This window comes from Vicugna pacos, chromosome 8 (assembly GCF_048564905.1).
Source record: "Vicugna pacos chromosome 8, VicPac4, whole genome shotgun sequence".
In the NCBI taxonomy this organism is placed as follows: domain Eukaryota; kingdom Metazoa; phylum Chordata; class Mammalia; order Artiodactyla; family Camelidae; genus Vicugna; species Vicugna pacos.
Genome location: NC_132994.1, coordinates 43,029,218 through 43,052,181, shown reverse-complemented (window position 1 = coordinate 43,052,181; position 22,964 = coordinate 43,029,218). Strand labels below are relative to the sequence as shown.

Sequence of the window (22,964 nt, the reverse complement as noted above, 5' to 3'; positions counted from 1 at the left end):
TTGAAGGTGGAAGGTGGCCCATGAGCCAAGGAATGCAGGCAAAGGCAAAGAAATGGATTCTCCCCAGGACCCAGGAGAAACACAGCTCTGCTGATGTATTTTAGACTTCTGAGCTCTAGAACTGTAAGATGATAAATTTGTGTTGTTTTAAGGCACTGAGTTTATGGTAACTTGTTACAGCAGCAGTAAGGAAGCTGATACAGTGCTACTGTGTTTACTTGTTCACCTGAAAGTTTTTTTTACTTCCTGGAAAAGCTACTGTTACTTTGACGTTGTGTTTGAACTACCATCAGCAATTTGAACTCTTGTCTTCTTGCCAGGAATAGATGAAGCTTTTCAAATTTATAAATCAAGTTTCTTTATCTCCCTTACTCAACCCCACAAAAATACTTCCCACCTCACTCAGAATATGAAAGTTCGACGTACATGATCTGGCCCCTACTTACCTAACTTTTGAATTTTTCCAGTAAGAATTTTCTTGAGTAGCTTTTTTATTTTATTGGGTGCATGGCCTTCCCCCTGTTTCTGAGTATATGCTGTGCTTTCAACCACCCTAATTTATGTTTTGCCCTGACTTCTCAAATCTTGATCAGAGTATTTTGAGTTCAACCTCTTTTCTGGCCTCTCCTAAAACTTTTGAAGCTTTTGCAGTGTTCTTTTAGTATTTTAATTGTTGTATAATGGGAACTCAGAGCTCTATTCTGAACTATCAGGCTGTTTTAGGTTTGTTATGGGGTGGCAATATGTACCCTGTATTGTTAGAGATGATGTAACATGGTGGGAAGATGGTTTTGGAGCCATTCTTGTATTAAGCAAATGTATATTGAGTGCCTACTCTGTATCAGGCAATGTTTCAGGTATCGGGGATACTATAGTGAAAAAGATCAAATTCCAAGTGACAAGAGAGTAACCATGCAAAAGTCTAGAGGAACAGCATTGCCATGCAGGAGGGATGGCACTGGCAAGGGTTCTTAGGCTAGAATGAGCATGGCGTCTTCCAGGAACGGGTAAGAAAAGCCTGCAGAGGGTTGAATGATATGAGAGAAAGTTAGATAAGTAGGGGCCAGATCATGTACGTCAAACTTTCATATTCTGGTAGGAATATGAGGTAGGAAGTCTTTTTGTGAGGTTGAGTAAGGGAGATAAAAAAACTTGATTTGTAATTTTGAGAAGCTTCGTCTGTTGCTAAAGATGATGATGGCGTAGAGTGGAATGAGATAATAGTAGAAGCAGCAAGACCAGTTAGAGTGAATTTAAGTAGTCTAGAGTTGATGATGGTGCTTTGTCCTAAGGTTTTAGCAGGGAAGTGGTAATGGGCAGTTGGAATTATGATATGTGAAAGTTGGGGGTTGTCATGGTATTGGATGTAGGAAGTGAGAGGGAGTGAGGAGTCAAGATTGACGCCTATTTTTGATCTAAGACAAAAATCTGGATGGGTGGTAGTACCACTCACCAAAATGGGGAAGTTTGAGGGAGGAGCAGATTTGGAATTAAAAAAAAAATCAAGAATTCTATTTTGGATATGTTAAGTTTGAGATGTTTGGTAGACACCCATGGGGAGTCATTGAGAGGATAATTATATATGTCATTTTGGAGGTGGAGTGACTGATAAATTTGAGTCGTCATGACGTACTTCAGAACTGGGTGAGACTACCTCAAGAGAGTAGAAATAGCAGAGAGAAGAGGGTCTCTATTGAGAACGGGAATCTGAGTTCTGATAGCTGGGTGACTTGGCTTCCATATTTCAGAATCATTGTGAATTGAGATAGTATGAGGCTTGTTACATAATACTGACAGCTTTGTTATTTTTAGATGATTATTTTAGATATTAGTTGTATTTAATTTGCTTTGGCAAGAAAAAGATTCTTTACTTTTCCAAAACAGCTTATGGTCTACTATAAACTTTTTTCTAGATGGAAGTTTTTACCTCAGAAATTACTCACCTATGAGAAGGCATGGAGAAAAGTTAAGGAAAAGTACAGGAAAGAAAAGGAACAAAAAAGTTCAAGCAGCTTTATAGTTATGCCTAGGATACCATTAGTGCCTTCTTATTTGTGTCATTTTATCTTTGTTTCATATATCTCATATTCCTGGGGACAAAATGTTTTTAGCTTTATGTGTTTTGAGTCTTACAATGGTCTACATGTTGCAGTTGCTTAGCAAATAATAACCTTAATATACATAAAGGTACACTGTCCTACTGGGATATTCAGTTCTCATTTTAATGCCTTGGGATACAGAAATTCTAAGTTTGTTGCCAAATCAAAATGGATATCCCCTTCTCTTGTTCAGAATGCATTTTGTGCTTAGAATTATATTAAAAATCATTTATAACAATACTTCTGGAAGTCTCCTAAATTAATGAAGGAATGAATGTTCTGTCAATTGTGTTACAGAGTTACAAATTTTGTCAAGGAAAATTACAGTTGATTTTAGACCAGTTGGATCCTGGACAACCTAAAGAGGTAAGTTTAAAGCATAGCTGTCAAGTTCAGTCATATATATATATATATATGTATATATATTTATAATATGTTAGATTATAATCAGTAGCAGCTGGATTATTTCTCTTGAAGATAGTCCTTTAATATCGTGGCATATTATTAGCAATATTCCTGCTATGCCTCCCTTTTGAAATAGAAGGTCACAGAGTAAGAGAGGCTCTCCTTGGAGAATTGTCATGGTTTGTAAGAGGAAATTTTTATTTCTAGTTTAAATTTTCAAGGGGTGAAGTTATGAGCAGTTTCCCCCAAACTTTTCCTCCACTGTCACTTTGTATGTGAAACTTCAGTGATATCTTTGAAGAAAAAAAAAAATCTTCATTTAATGCTCTTTCTACTTCTGGAAAATGTGAACAACTTTGACAAGTGTGTTCATTTATTAGAAAAAAATATTTTAAGGAAGCAATTTTATTGAATTGTGCCTGTTTATATTGTGTAAGATTGTGTAAATTAATTGTTTATGAAGTCTTACTTCATTTGTAAGTCAGTATATTTCATTTGAAATAGAAAATTATAGGATATTTGAAGTACCTCAGACTTTTGTTGTATCTTGCCATTTGGTCTTATTTTTTTTTAAATATTTTTATTGAGGTAATTTATATATAATGTAATATGGTCATTGAAACCATGTTTTTAGCGGAAGTATTGAGGATTGACCCCAGGACCTTGTACATGCTAAGCACACGCTCTACCACTAAGCTATACCCCTGCCCTGCTATTGTAATTTTGTTTTATTTTATTTTTTATTTTTTTATTTTTGAAGTACATTGTTTTTCTTCAACTTTCCATTCATTTTAAACTATATGAATAGCTATGATATACTCCCACTGATTTCTTTATTCCTAAAAAAAGAATCACTGATTAGTTTTTTTTTCTCTCAGCATTTCACTTTCTGACTTATCTTCTAAGTTTTTAGTAAATGTTTCAACAGATATTGGCAGTGGGACCTGACTTTATATGATAGCAATCTTATTGTCTTTAGTTTAAGTGGATTATTTGGAAATCTATGTTTGTTCGGAAACTTTTATTCTACTTCTGCAAGTAGTAAATTGTTAATGGAATTTTGTCCTAAAAATTAACTGAAGAGGAGAAATTACTTAATGTTTTTACTCTCTTCATAATTCCCCTAATTCCTATCACAAAGAAAATTGTATTTAGGAGTTCTTTCATGTGAATATACGGACATTTTTAAACATGCGTATTCTGTCTGTTTCATCTAAAACTTGACACCCTGATTCAGAGTGCCTGGTTTTTTGAGGTCTTAGCTCTTGTCTTTGACTCTTAATCATTTTTTTTCCCCTCCTTAGGCTTTAGTTATTTCACCTAGGAAACAACCAGATTTTGAGGAACAGGTTGAATTCAGTGTATTTTTAGTCACTAGTTGGAGTGTTAGTGGGGGAGAAGCTTTGCTTTATTTTTGATTAGAGCTGTTTGCCACTGCTGTCCCTTGGGTGATACAATTTTGAGTGAATTCTGATGGATTTTGAGAAGAATGATTCAGAAATAAGTTTTCTGTGAAAATTCAGAAGTTCAGTTTTGCTTCACATTGATGAATGACTTTCTCCCCTCTACTTCAGTGGTTAGAAGATCAGAAAATATACGGTGTAGCAGCAAAAACAAGTTCAAATTAATTGTTTTGTGAGAATTGTTCATATTCCTGGAATGAGAATGCTTTACCAGGGGTGTATCTGGGCAGTGTTTTAAAATTAAAGTCCTCAAACTGTGAGACCACATATGGGCTCTGTTCAAGTGAGGAAAGTCTGTGGAAAGAGGACCCTGGAATACCTTTCTCTGGTAATTCAGATCTGGCCACCATCCCTCCTCCTCTTCCATTTAGACATGTAACCTAGAATCTCCTAGTATACTTAGTGTTTTAATTTTTTGCTTTACGTAAAATAACAACCTGTTTTTTTCTCTGCCTAACAATTTTAAAAAATGAGTTGTCAAGAATTATTTTATAAAAGGGCATCTGATTCTCAATTGACTTTTAAAAACAATTATCAAACTCTACTCTTTCAGTGTTTGTTAATGTTTGGAGAATTGCTATTATTCTGGTGGCTGGGTATTAATAAAAATTCTTTTAAAAAATTACAGGTGAAATATGAAGCCTTGCAAACATTATGTTCAGCTCCACCCTCTGATGTACTAAACTGTGAAAATTGGACCACTCTCTGTGAGAAACTGACAGTGTCTCTTTCAGATCCTGATCCTGTGTTTACTGTAAGGAAATACTTATAGGAGTATTAAAAATTTCTGTTTTTCTACCGTTCTAGAAGCAAATGGGTTATAATGCTCTGTAATCATAGCTCAAATATTCACGGAATTTCAGTTCCAGCTTTTCAATTGTCAAGATTTTCTTTAAGGGAATTAACTTACTATTTCATGATTAGATTCAAAGTATGACCAGTATCACACTTCATTGCCAAATAATAGTAGATCGCGTTACCTTATGTATTTTGTTTCATTTTGCAAAGGGATATCCAAATATCTGTGTCATTGTTTTCTTTCCCCAGAGTAGAATATTAGAGGGAATTTTATATTTTTATTTAATGGAAAGTTGAATTTCAATATTTTAGGATTAATCTCATCAAAGTTGGTGAAATTAAAATGATAAGCTGTTATTTCTAAGTACCTACTACTGCCAGATACTGACTACATCTATCACCTCATTTAATTCATTTATGTTGTGTGATAGTTTCTACTTTTCTACTTTTTGTTTTAATAGTGTGAAATTTTGAAATATAGTGTTTTTCTTGGGAATAGGCAAAATTAATTGAAGTCCTGAAAGTCTAATTACTGAAATTACCCATGTAAGCAATTAAAACAAAAAGACTGGATTTGGAAAGGAGTGGTTTGTTTGTTTTTTTAAAAAAACATTTAGTATGCCTGTTGTTTCTTTGACACCTTACATTATGTCAAATTATAACAAATTACATTTTTCCTTTCTTCAGTGAACCTCACCCCAGTGGCCCCCATGTCTGTATCTACTGTTACCGGATTTTACAACAATATACTGCTGTATTAGATTGACTCTTAGTTTTAGTCAGTTTTACTTTTCGCCGACCAACACAAGACTGTGCTGTTTTTATAGTTACATTTCTACTGAAGTTTTTGAATGGTCTATTTTGTGTTTATTTTCTAAGTTTTTCACTAATTGAAAAATGATTCTTACAAAAATAAAACTAAGAGAATCTTGGATACAAATGTCGTTTCATTTCCATAGGACCGGATTTTAAAATTCTATGCGCAAACGTTTACACTTTCGCCATTATATATGACCAAAGAAATTTATACAAGCTTAGGTATGTTTCTTATATCATTTTAAAAACTTTAAAACTTGTACTTAAGAAAATTGGATAGGAAATAACCTTTCCAGAACGCACTGCATTTAATGGTATGATCTTATTTTTACTTTTTCTTTTTAGCTAAATATTTGGAGTTATACTTTCTTTCTAGAGAAAATCATATTCCTACTCTTTCAACTGGCATAGATATAACTAATCCTAATGTGAGCCGCTTACTTAAAAAGGTATTCGTTTACTATAATATGCTTTTATTTCTATTTAAATAATTCTAAATTTAAGAATTCTAACTTTTTGAAAATGGTTATATACTGTTCTGTAGGTTCGTCTCCTAAATGAATATCAGAAAGAGGCTCCATGTTTCTGGATTCGACACCCAGAAAAGTAAGCCCCCTAATTTATGCCAACATAAAATTAGGAGTGTTACTGTTCACATACATTTCAGAGAGCAGAGACAGTCCTAACTGGTTTATGTGATCAGGAAAGGATTACTAGTTTATTTTTCAGCTTTCCATGTTTTGTGCTTAGCTATGTGAGTAGCTTTGTGCAGGTATCATTTTATATCATTTAATTATTACAACAAAGTAAAAAGAGTGTGGTAGCCTCAGATTCTTTTATTACTGGTCTTTGCTACTTTGGTCAAGTTCCTTAAATGTTCCTTAAGCTTTTCCTTTTTAGTTCTAAGATTTTTAGTAAGATTGTAAGAGTAACTGTGGATCTAAAAATGAAAGTTAAATTTGGACAGCTAGTGTTGAAGTAGAAAGAACATGTTTTTAGAGCAGAAAAAAATTGGAAGTGAATCCCACTTCTGCCATTTACTGAAATATAAAACATGTTGTTTCTAAAGATTACTTTATCATTCCATAAATGTAAGATATCACTAGTATTATATATAATAGCATTTATTTTTTTCTAAAAATCACTTCTTTCTCAAACTTAAAGGTACATGGAAGAAATTGTGGAAAGTACTTTGTCTTTATTATCAGTTAAACATGATCAGAGCCATCTTGTCTCACAAAAGATTTTGGATCCGATATACTTTCTTGCATTGGTTGATACCAAGGCTGTGTGGTTCAAAAAGTGGATGGTAAGAAAATGTGGAATGTTTTTATACCTTTCATTGCAATTGCTTTATTGTTTCAAAGAATAGCTGCTGTTTGAGTGTTTGCTATATGCTAAGAGATCTAATTACTTTTACGTGTGTTAACTCAATTCTTACAACAATCAATGAGACAGGTGGTGTTATTACTCCATTTTACAGGTGTAGCAGCTGAGGCATAGAGAGGTAACGTGCTCAAGATTGTTTAGTAACAAGTAAGTGACAGAGCCAGAATAGAATTTTAAATGGTACTTCATTTGAATTTATTAAACTGAATGACCTATCCAAAATCATGTCCTAGTTTAAAAACAACAAATTTTTTAAGCAGATATAGTAGAACATTAAGGGTTCAATGCTCACTTTTCTCTGGCTTAGATGTCTGAAAACGTCTTTTCATTTGCCACCTCCTGAACCTGCAGTTTGGAAAATGTGTTTTTTACCTGAATGCTAGTGATTTCTTATGGAGCTCATCACTGTCCTGGAACTGAAACTATTACAAGAGCCTTGTACTGTTTCCTCCTTCATCTGCTGTTGAATAAGAGTGGTCTTTGTCTGGAAGTAGTGGTAGCCGTGTTGGCTTGCGTTCTTGTATCTTTGTCCCTCTCCACCTGTATTTATTGCAGTGGGGAAGGGAGAGATTGAGGCCGTGACTTGGCATGCAAAGCAGTAATGTGTTCATTTACTGCTTAGCACAATTTGCACAATTTGGCATTATCTAGCTGATGGCTTTTTTTTTTTTGGCCTTTTATTTAAACTGTATATAATGCCCAATTAACCAAAACAATTTTTAGTGCTTAGCACTTACCTCTCCTGTGCGGTATTACGTTTGATAAATGCTTGCTCAGTGTAATTTAACCCGAACCTTTTATTCCTCACATCTAACACTTAACCATTTTCTTTTCTTTTTACTATCAAATTACACCATATTGTAGAAAATATGCAAAATATGAAAAAGCAAAATTAAAATTAAATTTCTCTAATTCTATAACATAGGGATAACAGCTTTTAAGATTTTTGTCTTATATAGTTATATGCTTTAAAAAGACCTAGAAGGTAAATTTTAACAAATCATAGCCTATCCTAAGAGTTTATAATTAACTTTTTTTCCCTTAACATTTTTATTGTCACCTCCTGATTCTTAAGAGAATGAGACACATCATAGGAAAACTAACCTATAGAAAATTATTAAATCAGCTCCCCAAGTGTGGTCCAGTATTCAGAAAAATTTATCATGTTCTTTTCCACTCATAATAAGGCAGATGGTTGGCATTAATGTAATGGACCAGGCAGTGAATATTTCTGGCTTTGTGGGCTGTCTTGTCTTTGTTGCAACTACTCAACTCTCTGTTGTGGCACATAAGCATCCATAGATAATATATAAATGAATGGCTGTGATTGTTACAATAAGACCTTATTTACCAAATCAGATGGCAGCTGAATTTGGCCTGAGGGTTGTGGTGTGTTGACCCTGGTCTAAGGGATATGCTGTGAGGTTTTCTTTTCAGAACATGGTCAACAGTTTAATTGTAGATCAACATGTTTCTCTTACCAAACCTGAAAAAAGGCTGACTGGTTTTTTAAAAACATTTTAAGCCTCAAGGGTTGAAACACAGAATTTTGATTAACCCCCAATTAACCAAAACTGCATTTAATTAGTTTCTATTCCCTGCGTTTCTAATAGTTTTTACAGAATATTATTTATTTTTTTAAGTAAAATGAAGAAACTACATTGAAGGCTAATTATATTGAACATTAGTAATACTTATATAAACTTTCCCCTTGCTTTGTGCAATGCATAAAAAGCATATTTTAATTCGATCTATGTTTAGCTCTAGGGAGAGAGGTTTTTTTGGCGTTTTGAATAATTGATAAAATATGATTGACAGAGAATGATTAAGATACTGTCCCTTCAGAGCATTCAACCTTGGCAAATTTCTGCTTGTGTAAATAGTACAGTATCCTCTTCATTGTGCAAGTTGTGAATTCCCACCTCTCCCTCTCCCACTTCTTAATCTTTCCTTTAGTCTCTGTCATACAGTGGTAGTCAGATATGTTTTTGGTTTTAAAATAACTTAGCATGGTAACTGGACACAGCTGAAGGATAGAATGTTTTCTACTAGCCTGTTAGTAAATGATCATTTTTATATAAAATGCATTCTTGTGATTGCTGTGCCTATATTCATTGTGTATGAAAAACCTTTTGCACTGATGACAAAAATTTAAACAGTTATTGTGTAAGTTATATTATTGTAAAGAAATGGTGCAGGAAAAATAGATTTTGAATGGTATAGCTTGAATATAAATATCATTTTGCTCCTAATTTTTAGCACGCATATTATAGCAGAACTGCAGTACTAAGACTTCTTGAAAAGAAATATAAATCTCTGGTAAGTCTGTATTTCTGTTCTTATGTTGAGAAATAATATCATAACTTGAATGTGCAGAGATGAGTGATTATATTGGATAATGAAGCAATCCCCCTTTTATGTAACTTTTAAACTACCATTCTGTGAAGTGTAAAAGGATGAAAGTAGAAATTTACAGTACAGTCAGGATAACAATTAGGAAATATATAACTTTGTAGTAGATTGGGCTGCTAACAAGCTAGTTTGGGCTAAGCCAAATTTTTCAATATTATCATATAGTTTAATTTAGATCAAGTAGTTGTAGGGGAGTTAGTTTAAATTTTACCCATGCTTTAGACCGAAAGTTGATTGAAAAAACTCAGAATGGTAAATGCTTTTGTATTAGCAAAAATTGATTCAGGTTACACTAAATTTAAACTAATACTGTAAAATATATTAGTAAAATTTCTACATTTATTGCTATTAGTAGAAGGACACGTAAGGGCACTGAAAGGAATTGTAATCAGCAAGTCTAACAAATATTTAAAAAACATGAAAAATATGAAATTAAGTATTTAAAGTTATGCTGTGACTTTGAGATAATAAATATGGTTTACCATAGTTATGTAGAATCTTGAGTTTAGAAGTGAGGTGAAGGGAAAGATTTCTCGAATTGTGAATTTTAGGAAGAGTGCAATAGAACATAAATTGAAAAGTGGAACAGTAATTGAGAATAGAGAGAACTGAACTTCAGAAAGGAGAAGAGAGACTGAATAATAGGACAGAAATTTATTTGTAAAGGTAATGGGTATTTAAAAATCCTTAGAGACACTGAAAAAAAGTCTTTCCACATTACTCTCTCATTTCCATTTTGAATGAAAATTTGTTGTTGCCGTATAAGCATAGAATGATCTTGTTAGAGAAAGGGGAGAAAACCAAGAACAGAATTTTTTTCCTCCCATGACCTGACATAGATAACTCACTGTTGCTGTCACAGAGGCCCTCGTGGAAATATTTTAAATGTTTCTTATAGATTAACCTTTAAAATCTTTTCCTTATTTAAAAAGTTAATTGTACTATAATCAGTTCTTAGCCTACAAATAGCTACTTTATTATCAACTCAATATTCTGTCAATTTGTTCAAATATATTCATGTACATAATGAGTAAACCTTGCAGGAGATTTCATCTTAAACATCATTTTTAAAAATTGAAATGTAATTGATTTACAATGTTTCAGGTGTATAGCAAACTACAGTTGTACATATATATTATTTTTCAGATTCTTTTCCATTATAGATTATTGCAAAATTATTTATGGTGCGTGTGTATGTACTTCATATATATATATATATATATATATATAAAGTAAATTTGACCCAACTTTTGAAAAGAAACATTGGGGAAAATAGAAGTCATATGTATTTGTCCCCATTTTCTTTTTAGAATTGAAGATGAGATTTTGTACATCTGCATTGGGAACTGTGAACTGCTCTATGGATGTCTTTTGTTTTATAAGAGATCCTTACATAAGAACTAAAGTCATAGCAGTCTGTTTAGTATGAGTATCTGCTAAAGCATTTCCTCTAGGTTCTAATCAGGGCTGTCTGATAACATTTTCTAAACAGTGAAACATTTGCATTGTCCAGTAGGGTAGCCATTTGGCTGTATGCATCTACTGAAAATTTAATGTGATTAGGGAAACTAAGAGACTGAATTTTAAATTTTCTTTAATTTTAATTAATTTAAATTTAAAACTAATATGTGTCAGTCGCTACTCTACTTTTGCAGTTCTGTTCTGTCTGTGACACAAGACATTTTCAGTAGGTAGCGTTGGATCATGTATGTACAGTCAGTTTTTTAAAGAGCTACCTAAGGAAGTTGAGAGCTTTGTTTTTGTAGTGTTGAAAAATCATAAACTATTTGAAAAGCATTTTGGCTATCAGCATAAATATTTAATCTTTTATTTTTTTAGTAATTTGAATCTTTGTCCAATCTATCTTAAGATTGCCAGGCTTTTTTTTTAAATGGCTAAGTAGTACTCTATTGTGTATGTGTGTGTATATATGTATATATACACCACTACTTCTTTATCTAGTCTCTAGTCATCTATTGATGGACATTTAGGTTGCTTCCATGTCTGTGGGGAACTATATTTAGTATCTTGTAATAACCTATAATTAAAAAGAATATATATATATAACTGAGTTACCATGCTGTACACCAGAAACTAACACAATGCTGTAAATCAATAATACTTCAGTTAAAAAATTTTTTTAAAAATCAAAAACTTAAAAAAAAAAAAGGATTACCAGGCTTGGACCTGACAGGGAACCTCACTTTTAGCTGCCTGTCTTCCACCCAGGAGAGAGATTGACCTCTTCCCAGAAGAGGAGCTGGGAATACAGGGGATGTGGTCTGACAGCCCAGGATCTTCTGGCTCTCTCTCACTACTCTCTTCTCCATGTATCTGTAAGGCGAGGGAATGGCTTCTGAAAAGTTTTTATGTAGTACATTTCTTATTTTTCTTGCCCTCTTAAAGTCTTTAAAAAATATTGACAGCTAGTTTATTTAAATTCCCATTTGGCTTTTCCAACTCTACTGTTTTTTACACACACACTCCCCTTCAATCTTAGTGGTTACCAGTTAAGTGAACTGGCTGGTATATATTTCCTAGTGAAGGAAAGTAAGTATTAAATAAAATCCTGAATTTTCCAGCAAGTTTAATCTTTCCTAAGACTTAGGAAAACCATACTTTATACCCTCAACTTGACTCTTTAGTGTTTAAATTTACCTCCTATAGATCTGCTTTCTGCTCCTACAATTTAAAGGAGATATTATATGATGTGTTTGTTGCTCTTCTGAGATGTATCTTTTCCTGTTATTGTTACCCCTTATCAAAAGGTGGCACATATGAGAAGTGAGGGGAAGGAGTAGAAGGAGCAGAAGTGAGTTTAAGTGAATGGTGAAGATAAAGGTGGGTGGAGATGAGTTCAAGGAAGAATGGGTTTCTGAAGGTTTGGAAGTGGACTGAAGAGTGTCTGAAAGAGAGTATGTTGGAGATAGTACTGTGAGTTCTCAGAGGAGCTGAGTATTCTTTGTTCTTTTGTCTGTTACTTCTTTAGAGACTCTCAAGAATGTTATATTTGTCATGTCAGAAGTTCCTCATAATGGCAGTTGTTCTCAGTCATTTTTTATTATTCCTGTTTACCAACATATGTGTAAGAATTAGGATTTTACAAGTAAGTTCATTTAGGAAGTAGTTCTGTCAAGAATAGGTTGTAAGAGAAACTCATGACAAACATGAAACAGATCACTATACTTCAGGATAAAAGTGTGTGCTTACGAATGGTGTGTCTCAGATTCTGAGTAAGCAGAAGCTAGGAGAGGGGTGTATGATTGGTGACATGATAATCATTGATTCCACTCTTTGAAGAATTGACAAGTCAGGGAATGTCCTCATGAAATTTCTGTAGGTGTCTCAGGGCATTTTGACCAATTGCCTTTGCATAAGTTTGTTGCTGGTAGCCACTCCTCTCAGGGTTGACTTGGATTGGATTGACTGGAGTAGAGTAGAGTAGAGATTGTTGGACTATGCCTGCTTCTGTTTCCTATAAGCATGCCTTTATATATTCAGAAGATGTAAGCTAAACCAAAGCAAAACAGGAGTTAAGAGTCAGTACAAGTTACAAAATAAGTGCAGGCAGGACAAGTAGGTTAATAGCAAAAATATTGACCAAATGGTGCTTCTCCAAAACAGAAGGCTAGTTTGTACAAAGATGTATTTTAATACAGATCTGAGGATGATAAACTACAGCGATGAAAGCTCAAAAAAACAAGTTGGAGCTCAGATCATTGTTGAGACAGACTCACGTGGTAGTAAATCTGAAGGACTATCAAGTTTGGGACTCCGGGGCCCAGTGAACACTCTTCTTTGAGGATCCTGTAGAGTGATGCCAAGTGAGAGTCCTTAAGGTAATCTTTATGGAAGCTGCAGAATTGTTGAGGATTAAGACTGCTGTTCAGTATCTGAAACAATGTATGAAGCTACATCTGTTGCTTAATTAGGCAAAACATTGTTAATACAGGGTTTTGGGAAAACTTGGAACTGAGGGATGGATGGTCTCTCAGAGGTGAGAGTGAGTTCATGCCAACTGCAGATTTCCCAGAATTTTTCTGTTGTTGGCTGACTTTTAGAAGAAAGGAGCTAACTGACTGGTTTACTTCAGAAGTATATTCATTGAGATCTGTTGATTGTATTGATTTACAAGGTTTTAAACTTGTTCTAGATACCTGACACCATGGTTATATACAAATATGGTTCTAGTTTTTATCTATAGAACAGTTGCTCATTTCCGAGGATTGTGGGGAATTTTTTATTAGTGAATAGGTGTTATTCTGGAAAAGCGGGGGGATGTGATTAAGTGAGAAAATATTTCAGGGCCGTGGAGTAACATGTTTAAAGGCTTTAGAGATGGGAAAACACATAGTCTACTTGGAAACTGCACATATTTTATATGATTGGACATGGATTGCTAAGAGAAATGTGAATTAGCATTAGGGAAATTTCCTGAAAATCAGTTCCCTGAAAGCTAATATTAAGTAATGATGTTTTTTGGAGAGTTCTTAGATGCTTTCAATTGCATCTGTGCCAGCTGACCTGTTTGCTTCATTCTTAAGCATAACCATACCCTTCTAACCTGAAAAAGAATTCATTCTTGACTCTAAGATCCCACCCCTATTTTAATTAATTTTTCCCATGGCCAGCCTTCCTGAAAATGAAAATTATACAGCTAGCCTTTACTTTTTCAGTTCCTATTCCTTTTCCTTGTAGTTTGGTTTTATTCCCCAACCTTCCCTGAAACTGATCTTTTCAAGGTTACCAAAAATAGCCTTATAACCAAATCTAACAATTATCATTCCTCATCTCACAGATGGCCTATATTTTATTTGAGAGTTAGGATGAGAGGGCATCTACAGGAAGTATGTAGGTGCAGAGGAAAGGGAGATCTCTGCTTGTGGAGGACGGGAGAAGGAGGTAGAATAAAGACTATTGGAGAATCACTGGGTATAGTAGTTGGAGATCTGAACTTTGAATTGAGATTTTTCCATATCAGTTTTTAGCAATTCTGGTAAATTGAGATGGAAATAAAGGCTAGATCCAGTGCATGTTTCTCTGGCTAAGTTAGAAAGAAAAGAATCTTAGACAAGGGAACTGGGGATACTAGCAAGAGAATTTTTAATGTCATGGCCAGAATTTTTGCATCTTTCACTATAAGATGTACATGTGCATTTTCATCTTGACACCAACATTATAACAATACTGTATTTGTTGGTCTACAGGTATTTTCAGTATTTTCCAGAATGATGCCATAGTTAAATTTAAAATGTAGCTGGGGAGGCTGAGCTTCAATGGCCTGGAAAGGTGCTATTCTAATATTCTCAGTATTTTTCTTACGTGCTTTTCCAGCATATTTGCAGCCTTGATTCACTTCTTTTAATACATGGACTTGTGGGCTGCAAACTTCCAGAATTAATAAGCTGTTATTATTTTGGTAGATAACTACAGCAGTTCAGCAGTGTGTTCAGTACTTCGAGTTGTGTGAAACCATGAAAGCTGATGAGGCTTTGGGACATTCAAAGCCTCATGGTGAGTACTATGTTCTGTTAACATTTTAAAAATGATACATTTTATTAATCAAAAATAACTTAGTAGTATCTTTTATTTTTAAATAGTGTGATAAATTAGATTGCTTTTGATAATGTAAAATGCTTTCCACAAATTTAAGCTATACTATAATGATGACTTTTTATATCAGCTCTGCACTTGAAATTATTATGGTAATTCTTACCTTCTGCAGTTCTTCAGTTCAAACCAGGGTGTATGTCCTCGTCTGTTATACTGCAGTAACACTCTAGAGGAGGAAAGGATGAACAGTGTATCAGACATTTATGTATTTTAGAGGGAAGAACATTTCTATAAAATACTGTTGTTGCTAGACACTTCACCCCACCTTGTGATTCTTCTCTGCTTATCCTCAGTCTGAGCTAAAATAATCCTAAATGTTTCTTAATCTGGCCCTAACATCTCTATCCAATCTTATGTCTATTATTGATTAATGTGAATCTTCTCTTAGAAGACATACCAGTGCCTGTATACCTTTGTTATCCCTGCTCCTACGGCCCCTAGTCACAATCCTGAGCACAAATATAAATCTTACTGTAAAAGAATAAACTTTATTTTAAAATTTTCAAAAGGACTGCTCTGCTTACTCTGAATTTTTATTGCTCTGTTTTCCACATGCATATTTGATTACTTTTCCTGCTTAAAACCCTTTAATAACATCCCAGTTGCCTCTATAATAAAGCCTGTATTCCTTCTGCAGCTAAATCCTCTGTGATCTGCCACTGCTGCCCTCTAGTCTCTTGTTTCTCCTACTTATCCCTCCCATACTCTCTTCATAACAGTCTATTTGCTATACTCTTGAATTGGAAGCCCAGTTTCATGCTTCTTGGTTTTTGACACCAGTAAATAGTTCAGGGTCTTATACAAGATAGGTACTCAGTAGATCTTGAATGTACAGATGAATGAGTGAATGAATGATGTATATTAGAAGGTGTGTATATTTTAGAGATTCTAATTTCATTTGTAAACATGGTTATAAATATGATCTTTTGTAGTACTGGCTTTTAACTGGTAGAATTAAGCAGTAACTAATGTTTTCCATTGACTTCCTTTCCTCCTTAAATTGAAGTCCTTCTTTGCAATGACAAGTAACTAACAATCTTACAGTATTTGTTTTAGAATGAACACTGTATGTCTATTATACTTTTCTAAGGCTTATTAAATTTTACAGTGAATGCTTTTCCTCAGAGATTTAGGTGTGTTGAAGTATCTTGGGAAGCAGTAAAGTATTTTTTTTCCCGTTAATTTATACCAAGTGTCTCCATTACAGACTGCAACCTTGTTTAATGTTCAGAAGGGAATGAAGACAGGTACTATAAAATATAATGCCATTAAAATAAATGTAATTGTTTCTCTTTTAAGGGAACAAGCAGAAAACTTTCTACTACTCAGGACAAGAATTACAGTATATTTATTTCATTCACTCACTGTGCCTTTTAGGAAGATTATTGATCTATACACAAGGCAGGAAGTTATTTCCTATAAAGCTGAAGAATAGGAAAGGTAAGTGCAATTAGGAGACGTGAGTGTGTTCAGGTATGGTAAAATTTGTGCTGTGGATTACTACAGATGGAGGTTTGGCTTGGTCTCTCCTAGGGTACTAAGCAGTATATACCTTTTGGTCTGCTGACAGGCTTACATACCTTGAAGAGTGTACTTTAAATTTTTTTTCAGTTATGTACTTCTTCCTACATGTATATTCTTTCTATTTCCCCTGCCTTTAATATTTTCCATATTTTCCCTCTGCCTTTCCAAATCCTAGACATACTGGAGCTAGAACTGGAAGTCCTTGTCAAAGTCCTGGTTCCCCTAAACACTAGCTGTAATCTTTTGGGCAAATCACTTTATTGTTTCAACTTCTTTATCTGTAAGAATAGAATAGTATCATTGCTGGACTCAGGGAATTTTTGAGATGATCAAAGAGATGAGGTTGGGAATAGTGATTTATAAACTTCAAAGCCCTTTATCATTTGATATATTATTATATTATTGTTGCCATAATTCCCACTTTTAAAGTTTTCTCCTTCAAACTTCACATGCTGTTACTTCTTTTCCTTACCTCCGTTAAAACTTTGTCTATGTTAGGAATGTTGTGTAGAGATCAGCAAACTTTTTGTAAAAGTGCCAGAAAGTAGATGTTTTGGGCTTTTTGGGCCACTTACTGTCTCTGCTGCATATTCTCTGTGTGTGTGTGTATGTTCACCCATGCATACGCATCTGTGCAAAAAAGTTAACACGTTAGGTCAGAGACTGTTTAGGAAGGCCTGTTTGCAGGGTTGGACCTTGGTTTTTTCACTATTTCCAGAACTAATAAGAGTGGCTCACTGTGCCTAAAATGTTAATACAAATAATGTATTTTATGCTGAAAAGCTGCTTTCCTTCTGGGAGTCTGAAATTCTGGTGTTTGTTGGCTAGAGGGTGCTTACATGATCAGCCTCCAGTAAAAACTTTGCACATTGAGTCTCTAGTGAGCTTCCTTGGTAGATAACATTTCACACGTGTTGTCACGTCTGATTCTTCTGGGAGAGGAAGGACCCTTGGATAGTGTTACCTGGTTTGCTCTGGACTTCACCTTACATGTCTTTTCCCTTTGATTTTTGCTTTGCATCCTTTTGTTGTAATAAATCATAGTTGGGAGTACTATTATGTGTTCAATTCTATTAGTTTCCCTCGGGAATCAGTGAATCTGGCCATGGTCTTGAGGACCCTGATACATTATACACTTTTTTCTTTTTTTTTTTTTTTTTGAGAGGGGAGGTTATTAAATTTACTTATTGATTTACTTGATGAAAGTACTGGGGATTGAACCAGGACCTCATGCATGCTAAGCATGCACTCTACCACTGAGCTATACCCTTCTCCCCTTACAAATCTTTTAAAAATGGAAAAACCATTCTTAGCTTGTAAACCTTACAAAACCAGGATATGATGGCTCTAGTTTCCCAGTCCTGTTATAAAGCGTCTTCATTTTGAACATTTTATACTGTTTCCTAGTTTTACTTAAACCTTATCTCCTTGGTTAAGTTGATTGTGGGCTCCTAGAGAAAAAGTGCTTTAGGTATTTTTATTTCCCATGGTACTGCCACATAATCCTAGGTATAATGGGCGCTCAGAGAAATGGCTTTCAAGAAAAGAGCTACCATCTTATGGGTTATTCTGAACTTTATAGAAATAGAAAGATTAACATATACTTGTGATGTTTCAGGTATTCAACTTAAATTTATATGTCTGTCATCTAACTTATTTAGCACTTTAATTGACTTTTGACACCTACATTTGGCCTATCAGATAACTGGTCATCTCAAAACTTGAGAGGTCTATTCTACTGTGTTAGTAGGTCAGCATTCACTTTTAAGTTTCACATGTGCCCTCACCAGAAATTTTTTATGTAAGCTTCTATAGCAGGTGTTGATAAACTACAGCCTACAGGCCAAATCTGATACACTATTCTGTATGGTTTATAAGATTGGCTTGTATGTTCTTAAATTATTGGGAAAAACTTATGTGACATGAAAAATATATAAAAATCAAATTTTAGCATACATAAACTTTAATTGGAAAACAGCCACACTCATTCACTCGCACCTTGTCTATTGCTACCTTAGTGCTTCAACAGCAGGGTTGAGTATTTGTGAAAGAGACTGGCCACAAAGCCTACACTGTTCACTATCTGATTAAGAAAAAGTTTGCTGACCTGTGTTCTACAGTGCTATATGGATGAGTGAGCTGGACCAACATATTAAGCTGAATTTTACTGTTTCTCATTGAATAAAGTCAAACAGCCCTGATCAGATTCATAGATGTTCCTAAGGTAGGTTTATCTTAAGTGACTGGTTCAACATACATGGTAAAACTACACCTTTACACAGCACCTGTTGCATCACTTGCCTTACTGTCTTTTAACTATCTCTAATTTGTTTTTCGGGAATCTTCTGTCTTGTATTATAGCCCCCTTCACCGTAATTGTACCACAGTCTCTACGAAAACTAATATAGGAGGATGGAAGCTCTGTTAAGTTTTTCTAAGTTGTACACATGCTAGAATGTAACTTTTTTTCCTTCCTTTTTGAAGATTTGGTAACCCTCACGGATCTGCTGGTTCTGTTTACCCAGCTTATCTATTACTCACCGAGTTGTCCAAAGATGACATCATCTATACATTTAGGTAATTCTGCTTCTATTATAAATGGAGAAATACTAAAAATATTCTATTTTCTGAATGTTTTGAGTGACCTAGTTTGTTAAAAGAGGTTTCATTAATATGTGGCATTATTCATAAGGAATTAAATTGGTCCTAGAAGTAAACCATGAAATTTAATTCTATTCATTGTTGTTTAAGGTGTCCCTTTTTATTTAGAACCGGTTTTGCTGAGAATTTTAATGTTTATTAAGATTGCGATGTTCCTAAATGATATTAAAAGAAGTTTGATAGGTGCTAATGTCTTCTTCACTGCTATTTTTTATCCTTTATACTTTCCTGGATGTTTTGATTAGCTTCGTTGTTTCAGCTAACATCCAAAACTTAATTTCAGAGTTGTCTTTTATTGAAGAATAAAGCAAAAAGAAAACTTCATGTTTTTTCAATAAAGTACTTTTTAGTCTTACAACTGTTGACTGACTTATAAAAGTTTAAAGGACATTAACATTTAAAAGATAATTTTCATTAATATTCAAAGGAAAAAGTTTAAGTTTTCAAAGTAAAATACTTAGTAACAAAACACCCCCCAGATTTATACTCAAGTGTCCTAAACATTAGAAGTTACCTTAGAAATGCTGGTACGAACTTGAGGAATTCAGGTGAATCACAGAAAAAAAGTTATTTGGGCCATACATTAGTGCTGTAATACATCTATGAATTGGTAGGTTTTATCCATGCAATTCTAACAGCCTTTTCTTCCCAACAATTGTTCTCATTCTTTTCTCTGCCTTTAAAAGGTATTTACATGTGTAAAGTACTAGGTTAAGTACCATTGTTATGTGCTCTTACAACATACTATACTTCCTTTATGAAAAAAATTATTCTTTGTTCCAATTGGTAATGTCTTGGTTTACCATCTCATGGACTGTTTATCCTACTTACTTCTCTATCTATAGTGCCTAACAGAGTGTTTACAACAGAGTACTCAAAAGTATCAGAATGTTGGATGAATGAGTGAATAATGGTTAGATACTCATCAGTAATCTCTCATTGCAAACAGAGTTTCTTATTTGGAATGGTTAAAAACAGTCACTGAAATTTGTCCATTTTCTTTTTGTCAAGTATCTACTTAGTGTATTCATGGATTACAGAATATTGTAACATAAATTAAGATATTTAGTTTTAGTATTGCATCTTACTAGGACAACCTTATATTACTAACTTTTGTTTTCTTAACTTCTTTAGGTAAAACGTTACTTTATTTAGTATGTTAAGAGGTCAAAAATCTGAAAATGTTAATTTATGAAACTAAAAATGCCACATTTATTTTAGGGACTGTTCCCAATGTTGTGTTTATTTGTATTTTTGTTTTCCTGTATGTATTTTAAAACAAAGTCTTAAAAATGCTCATTCATTTCATTGGTTTTATGGTAACACAAGAAGTGTACTAGTCTCCATGAAACTTTCCCCTCTGCCTTCTATTTTGGCTTTAGTTTTGTCTTAATGACTTTAATTTTCTACCAGGCTTAACACCTAAATACACTTTCTTAATAAAAAGAAGAAAAGTGAATTTAATAAGTAAATTGTTTGAGGCAAATCCACAACTTATCTTAGTAGGAGAGGAGAAGTTGTGAATTTACTTCAAACCACATCTTCACTGTCAAGCAGGGCTTTTTTTTTTTTTTAATTGAAGTATAGTCAGTTTACAATGTTGTGTCAATCAATCAAGCAGTGCTTTAATGTCAAATAGCAAATGATCTTATGCTGTCTTTTGGTATTTATATTTATTGTCATTTACTCTTTATTAACTTAAAGATACCTTAAGTTTCAGGTTATAATTTGGTAATACATCATCCTTTGGGCATTGAGTTGTGTGAGTTTTAAACTTTTAGTTATCCTTGATGAGGTTTTTGGAACAGCAATAGCTGATACAGAAACAAAAGATACATTAAGCAATGTCTTCAGTTTTAATTTTTAAAAAATACTTCCTTCTTATCAGAGAATTATTCTCCTGCAAGTATGGTAACTGAAGTTCTGCGTATACTCTGTGATCAAAAAGAATGTGCAATTGAGTGCTTGTATAACAACACTGTGATTGAGGCGCTTCTTCAGCCTATCCATAACTTAATGAAAGGAACTAAGGTTGGTAATAGAATCTCTTAATTGGGTATTAGTGAATATTCAATGGGACTTTATTTCTAAATTTGATGTTTGAAGTATTATACCATTTTCCATATAAATGTATTTTATGCTGACAAAGATTCGTATTTATTATTAAGCCTTAGTTTATACAGTCAGTTATTCTTAGTTATGACAGTGTGGGGGAAAAGTACATATAATATCATAAATTTTTTCTGGTTGGGCTTAGATCTGATTATAAGGACTGATGTTATTAAGAACCTATTTGGCAAAAAAAAAAAAAGAAGGTATTTGTCTTGCAAATGCAATAAGTCTTATGAATGTTTTGTTGTTTGTTTTAATGGCAACTGTATAGCCTTTGGAAATACTTTCCTGCAGAGCCAGCTCTGTTTTATATGAAGAACTAGTATTTAGAAAAACTTATAAATATCCCGGTTCTAAACATACATATCTCTCTTTACAGTTTGTACAATATATTCCCTTACATTATATAATTTAATCCTTAACAACTGAGGCTGAACGAAGCACCTTGCTGAGGCACTGAGCCATTGCTACATCATTTGTTCTGGCTGAGTAGTTGAAATATAGAAGTGACTAAGACATGTTCATTGCTTTTTAAGGAGCCTACTCTATTTGGAAAGATAGACTATTAAACAAATAAAATATTGAAAATAAGAAACTGAGTTTAAAAAAATGTGTATGAGAGAAGGAAAGTACTCTAAGCAGAGAAGTTCTTTTAAGAAAGATATTTAGTGTAAAAGTAATACATTAGACATTAAGTTGTCTAATTAGGAATTCTTCAGGTGAGTGTACCTGATTCCTCATTAGTTAAGCTAATCCATTGAATTTCTGAGAATGCACTGGTTGCAATGTATAGACATTCAAAATTATTGTAGAGAAAATGTGCATGCATGTAGGTACGGGTATGTATGTAGGCCCTAGAAAGAACAGGAGCTTTTTTCTAGATGGGCTCCAATGTGAGCATGACACTTCGGTTTTTAGTATTTGCTTTGTACTAATTTGCTGTATACTGATAAAGAATTTTTAGTACTTTTAAAAATCAAGAGTGAGGAAATATGATTGGTCCAGACTATGTTTTATTAGATGGCATCATTGGCTATTGTCCAGCCCATGAATTAGCTGTCCTTAGTCACACCTACAACTCATGACCCAGTGAGGTCTAGGACGGGATGATATCCCTTACAAAGGAAGGTAGTATGTTAGATACCATGTGTAATAAAATTAGATTGGTTATACAGGAACCCAGTGAGTGAGAAGTAAAGGGCAAAGGAGAACTATTGCAGAATTATATACATATAAAACAGTAGCAGCAATTCTCTTGACTGTCCTAATAAACAGTAACTGGTTTGGGTAAAAAGTGTGTATGTATTATCCTTATCAGCTGTGCTGGTATGAGAATATAAGCTAATGACACATTTAATTCAGACGTATTATTGCACAGCCAAACAATCATTAACTTTCTTTTTTGTTGTGCTAATATAACTTTATTACATTTTATTACATGCCTTTGAATTTAGTCTGTGATATGTTAGCATGTCATAAAATTATATGATATCTTTAATGTACAGGCTGTTCCATATTGCTCTGAAACAGCTTTAATTCATATAGCTGATATCTTGGCAAGAATTGCATCTGTGGAAGAAGGACTTATCTTACTACTTTATGGAGAAAATATGAACTCTTCTGAAGAAAAAAGGTAGGTATTTGTTTTGAATAATTTGTGGAATTTTTTAGC

The 22,964-nt window shown here is 33.7% G+C and overlaps 1 protein-coding gene across 5 annotated transcripts in view; it reads left to right on the top strand.

The window, feature by feature from the left end:
- TBC1D32 (TBC1 domain family member 32) overlaps positions 1-22,964 on the top strand; it is a 131,438-nt gene that overhangs the window by 17,497 nt on the left and 90,977 nt on the right. For 4 of the 5 annotated variants that reach the window (XR_012074970.1, XR_012074969.1, XM_072965805.1 and 1 more), the window contains exons 5-16: positions 2,397-2,465; positions 4,596-4,721; positions 5,725-5,803; positions 5,927-6,030; positions 6,126-6,187; positions 6,746-6,890; positions 9,230-9,289; positions 14,806-14,896; positions 16,295-16,435; positions 19,004-19,096; positions 21,069-21,211; positions 22,798-22,925. Coding sequence is in view for 3 of the 5 variants with exons in the window: in XM_072965805.1 (XP_072821906.1) it covers positions 2,397-2,465; positions 4,596-4,721; positions 5,725-5,803; positions 5,927-6,030; positions 6,126-6,187; positions 6,746-6,890; positions 9,230-9,289; positions 14,806-14,896; positions 16,295-16,435; positions 19,004-19,096; positions 21,069-21,211; positions 22,798-22,925 (1,241 nt within the window). In the remaining 2 variants the exon portion in view is untranslated. The remainder of the gene's footprint in view (positions 1-2,396; positions 2,466-4,595; positions 4,722-5,724; positions 5,804-5,926; positions 6,031-6,125; positions 6,188-6,745; positions 6,891-9,229; positions 9,290-14,805; positions 14,897-16,294; positions 16,436-19,003; positions 19,097-21,068; positions 21,212-22,797; positions 22,926-22,964) is intronic. The other variant, XM_072965806.1, reaches the window with a different exon arrangement.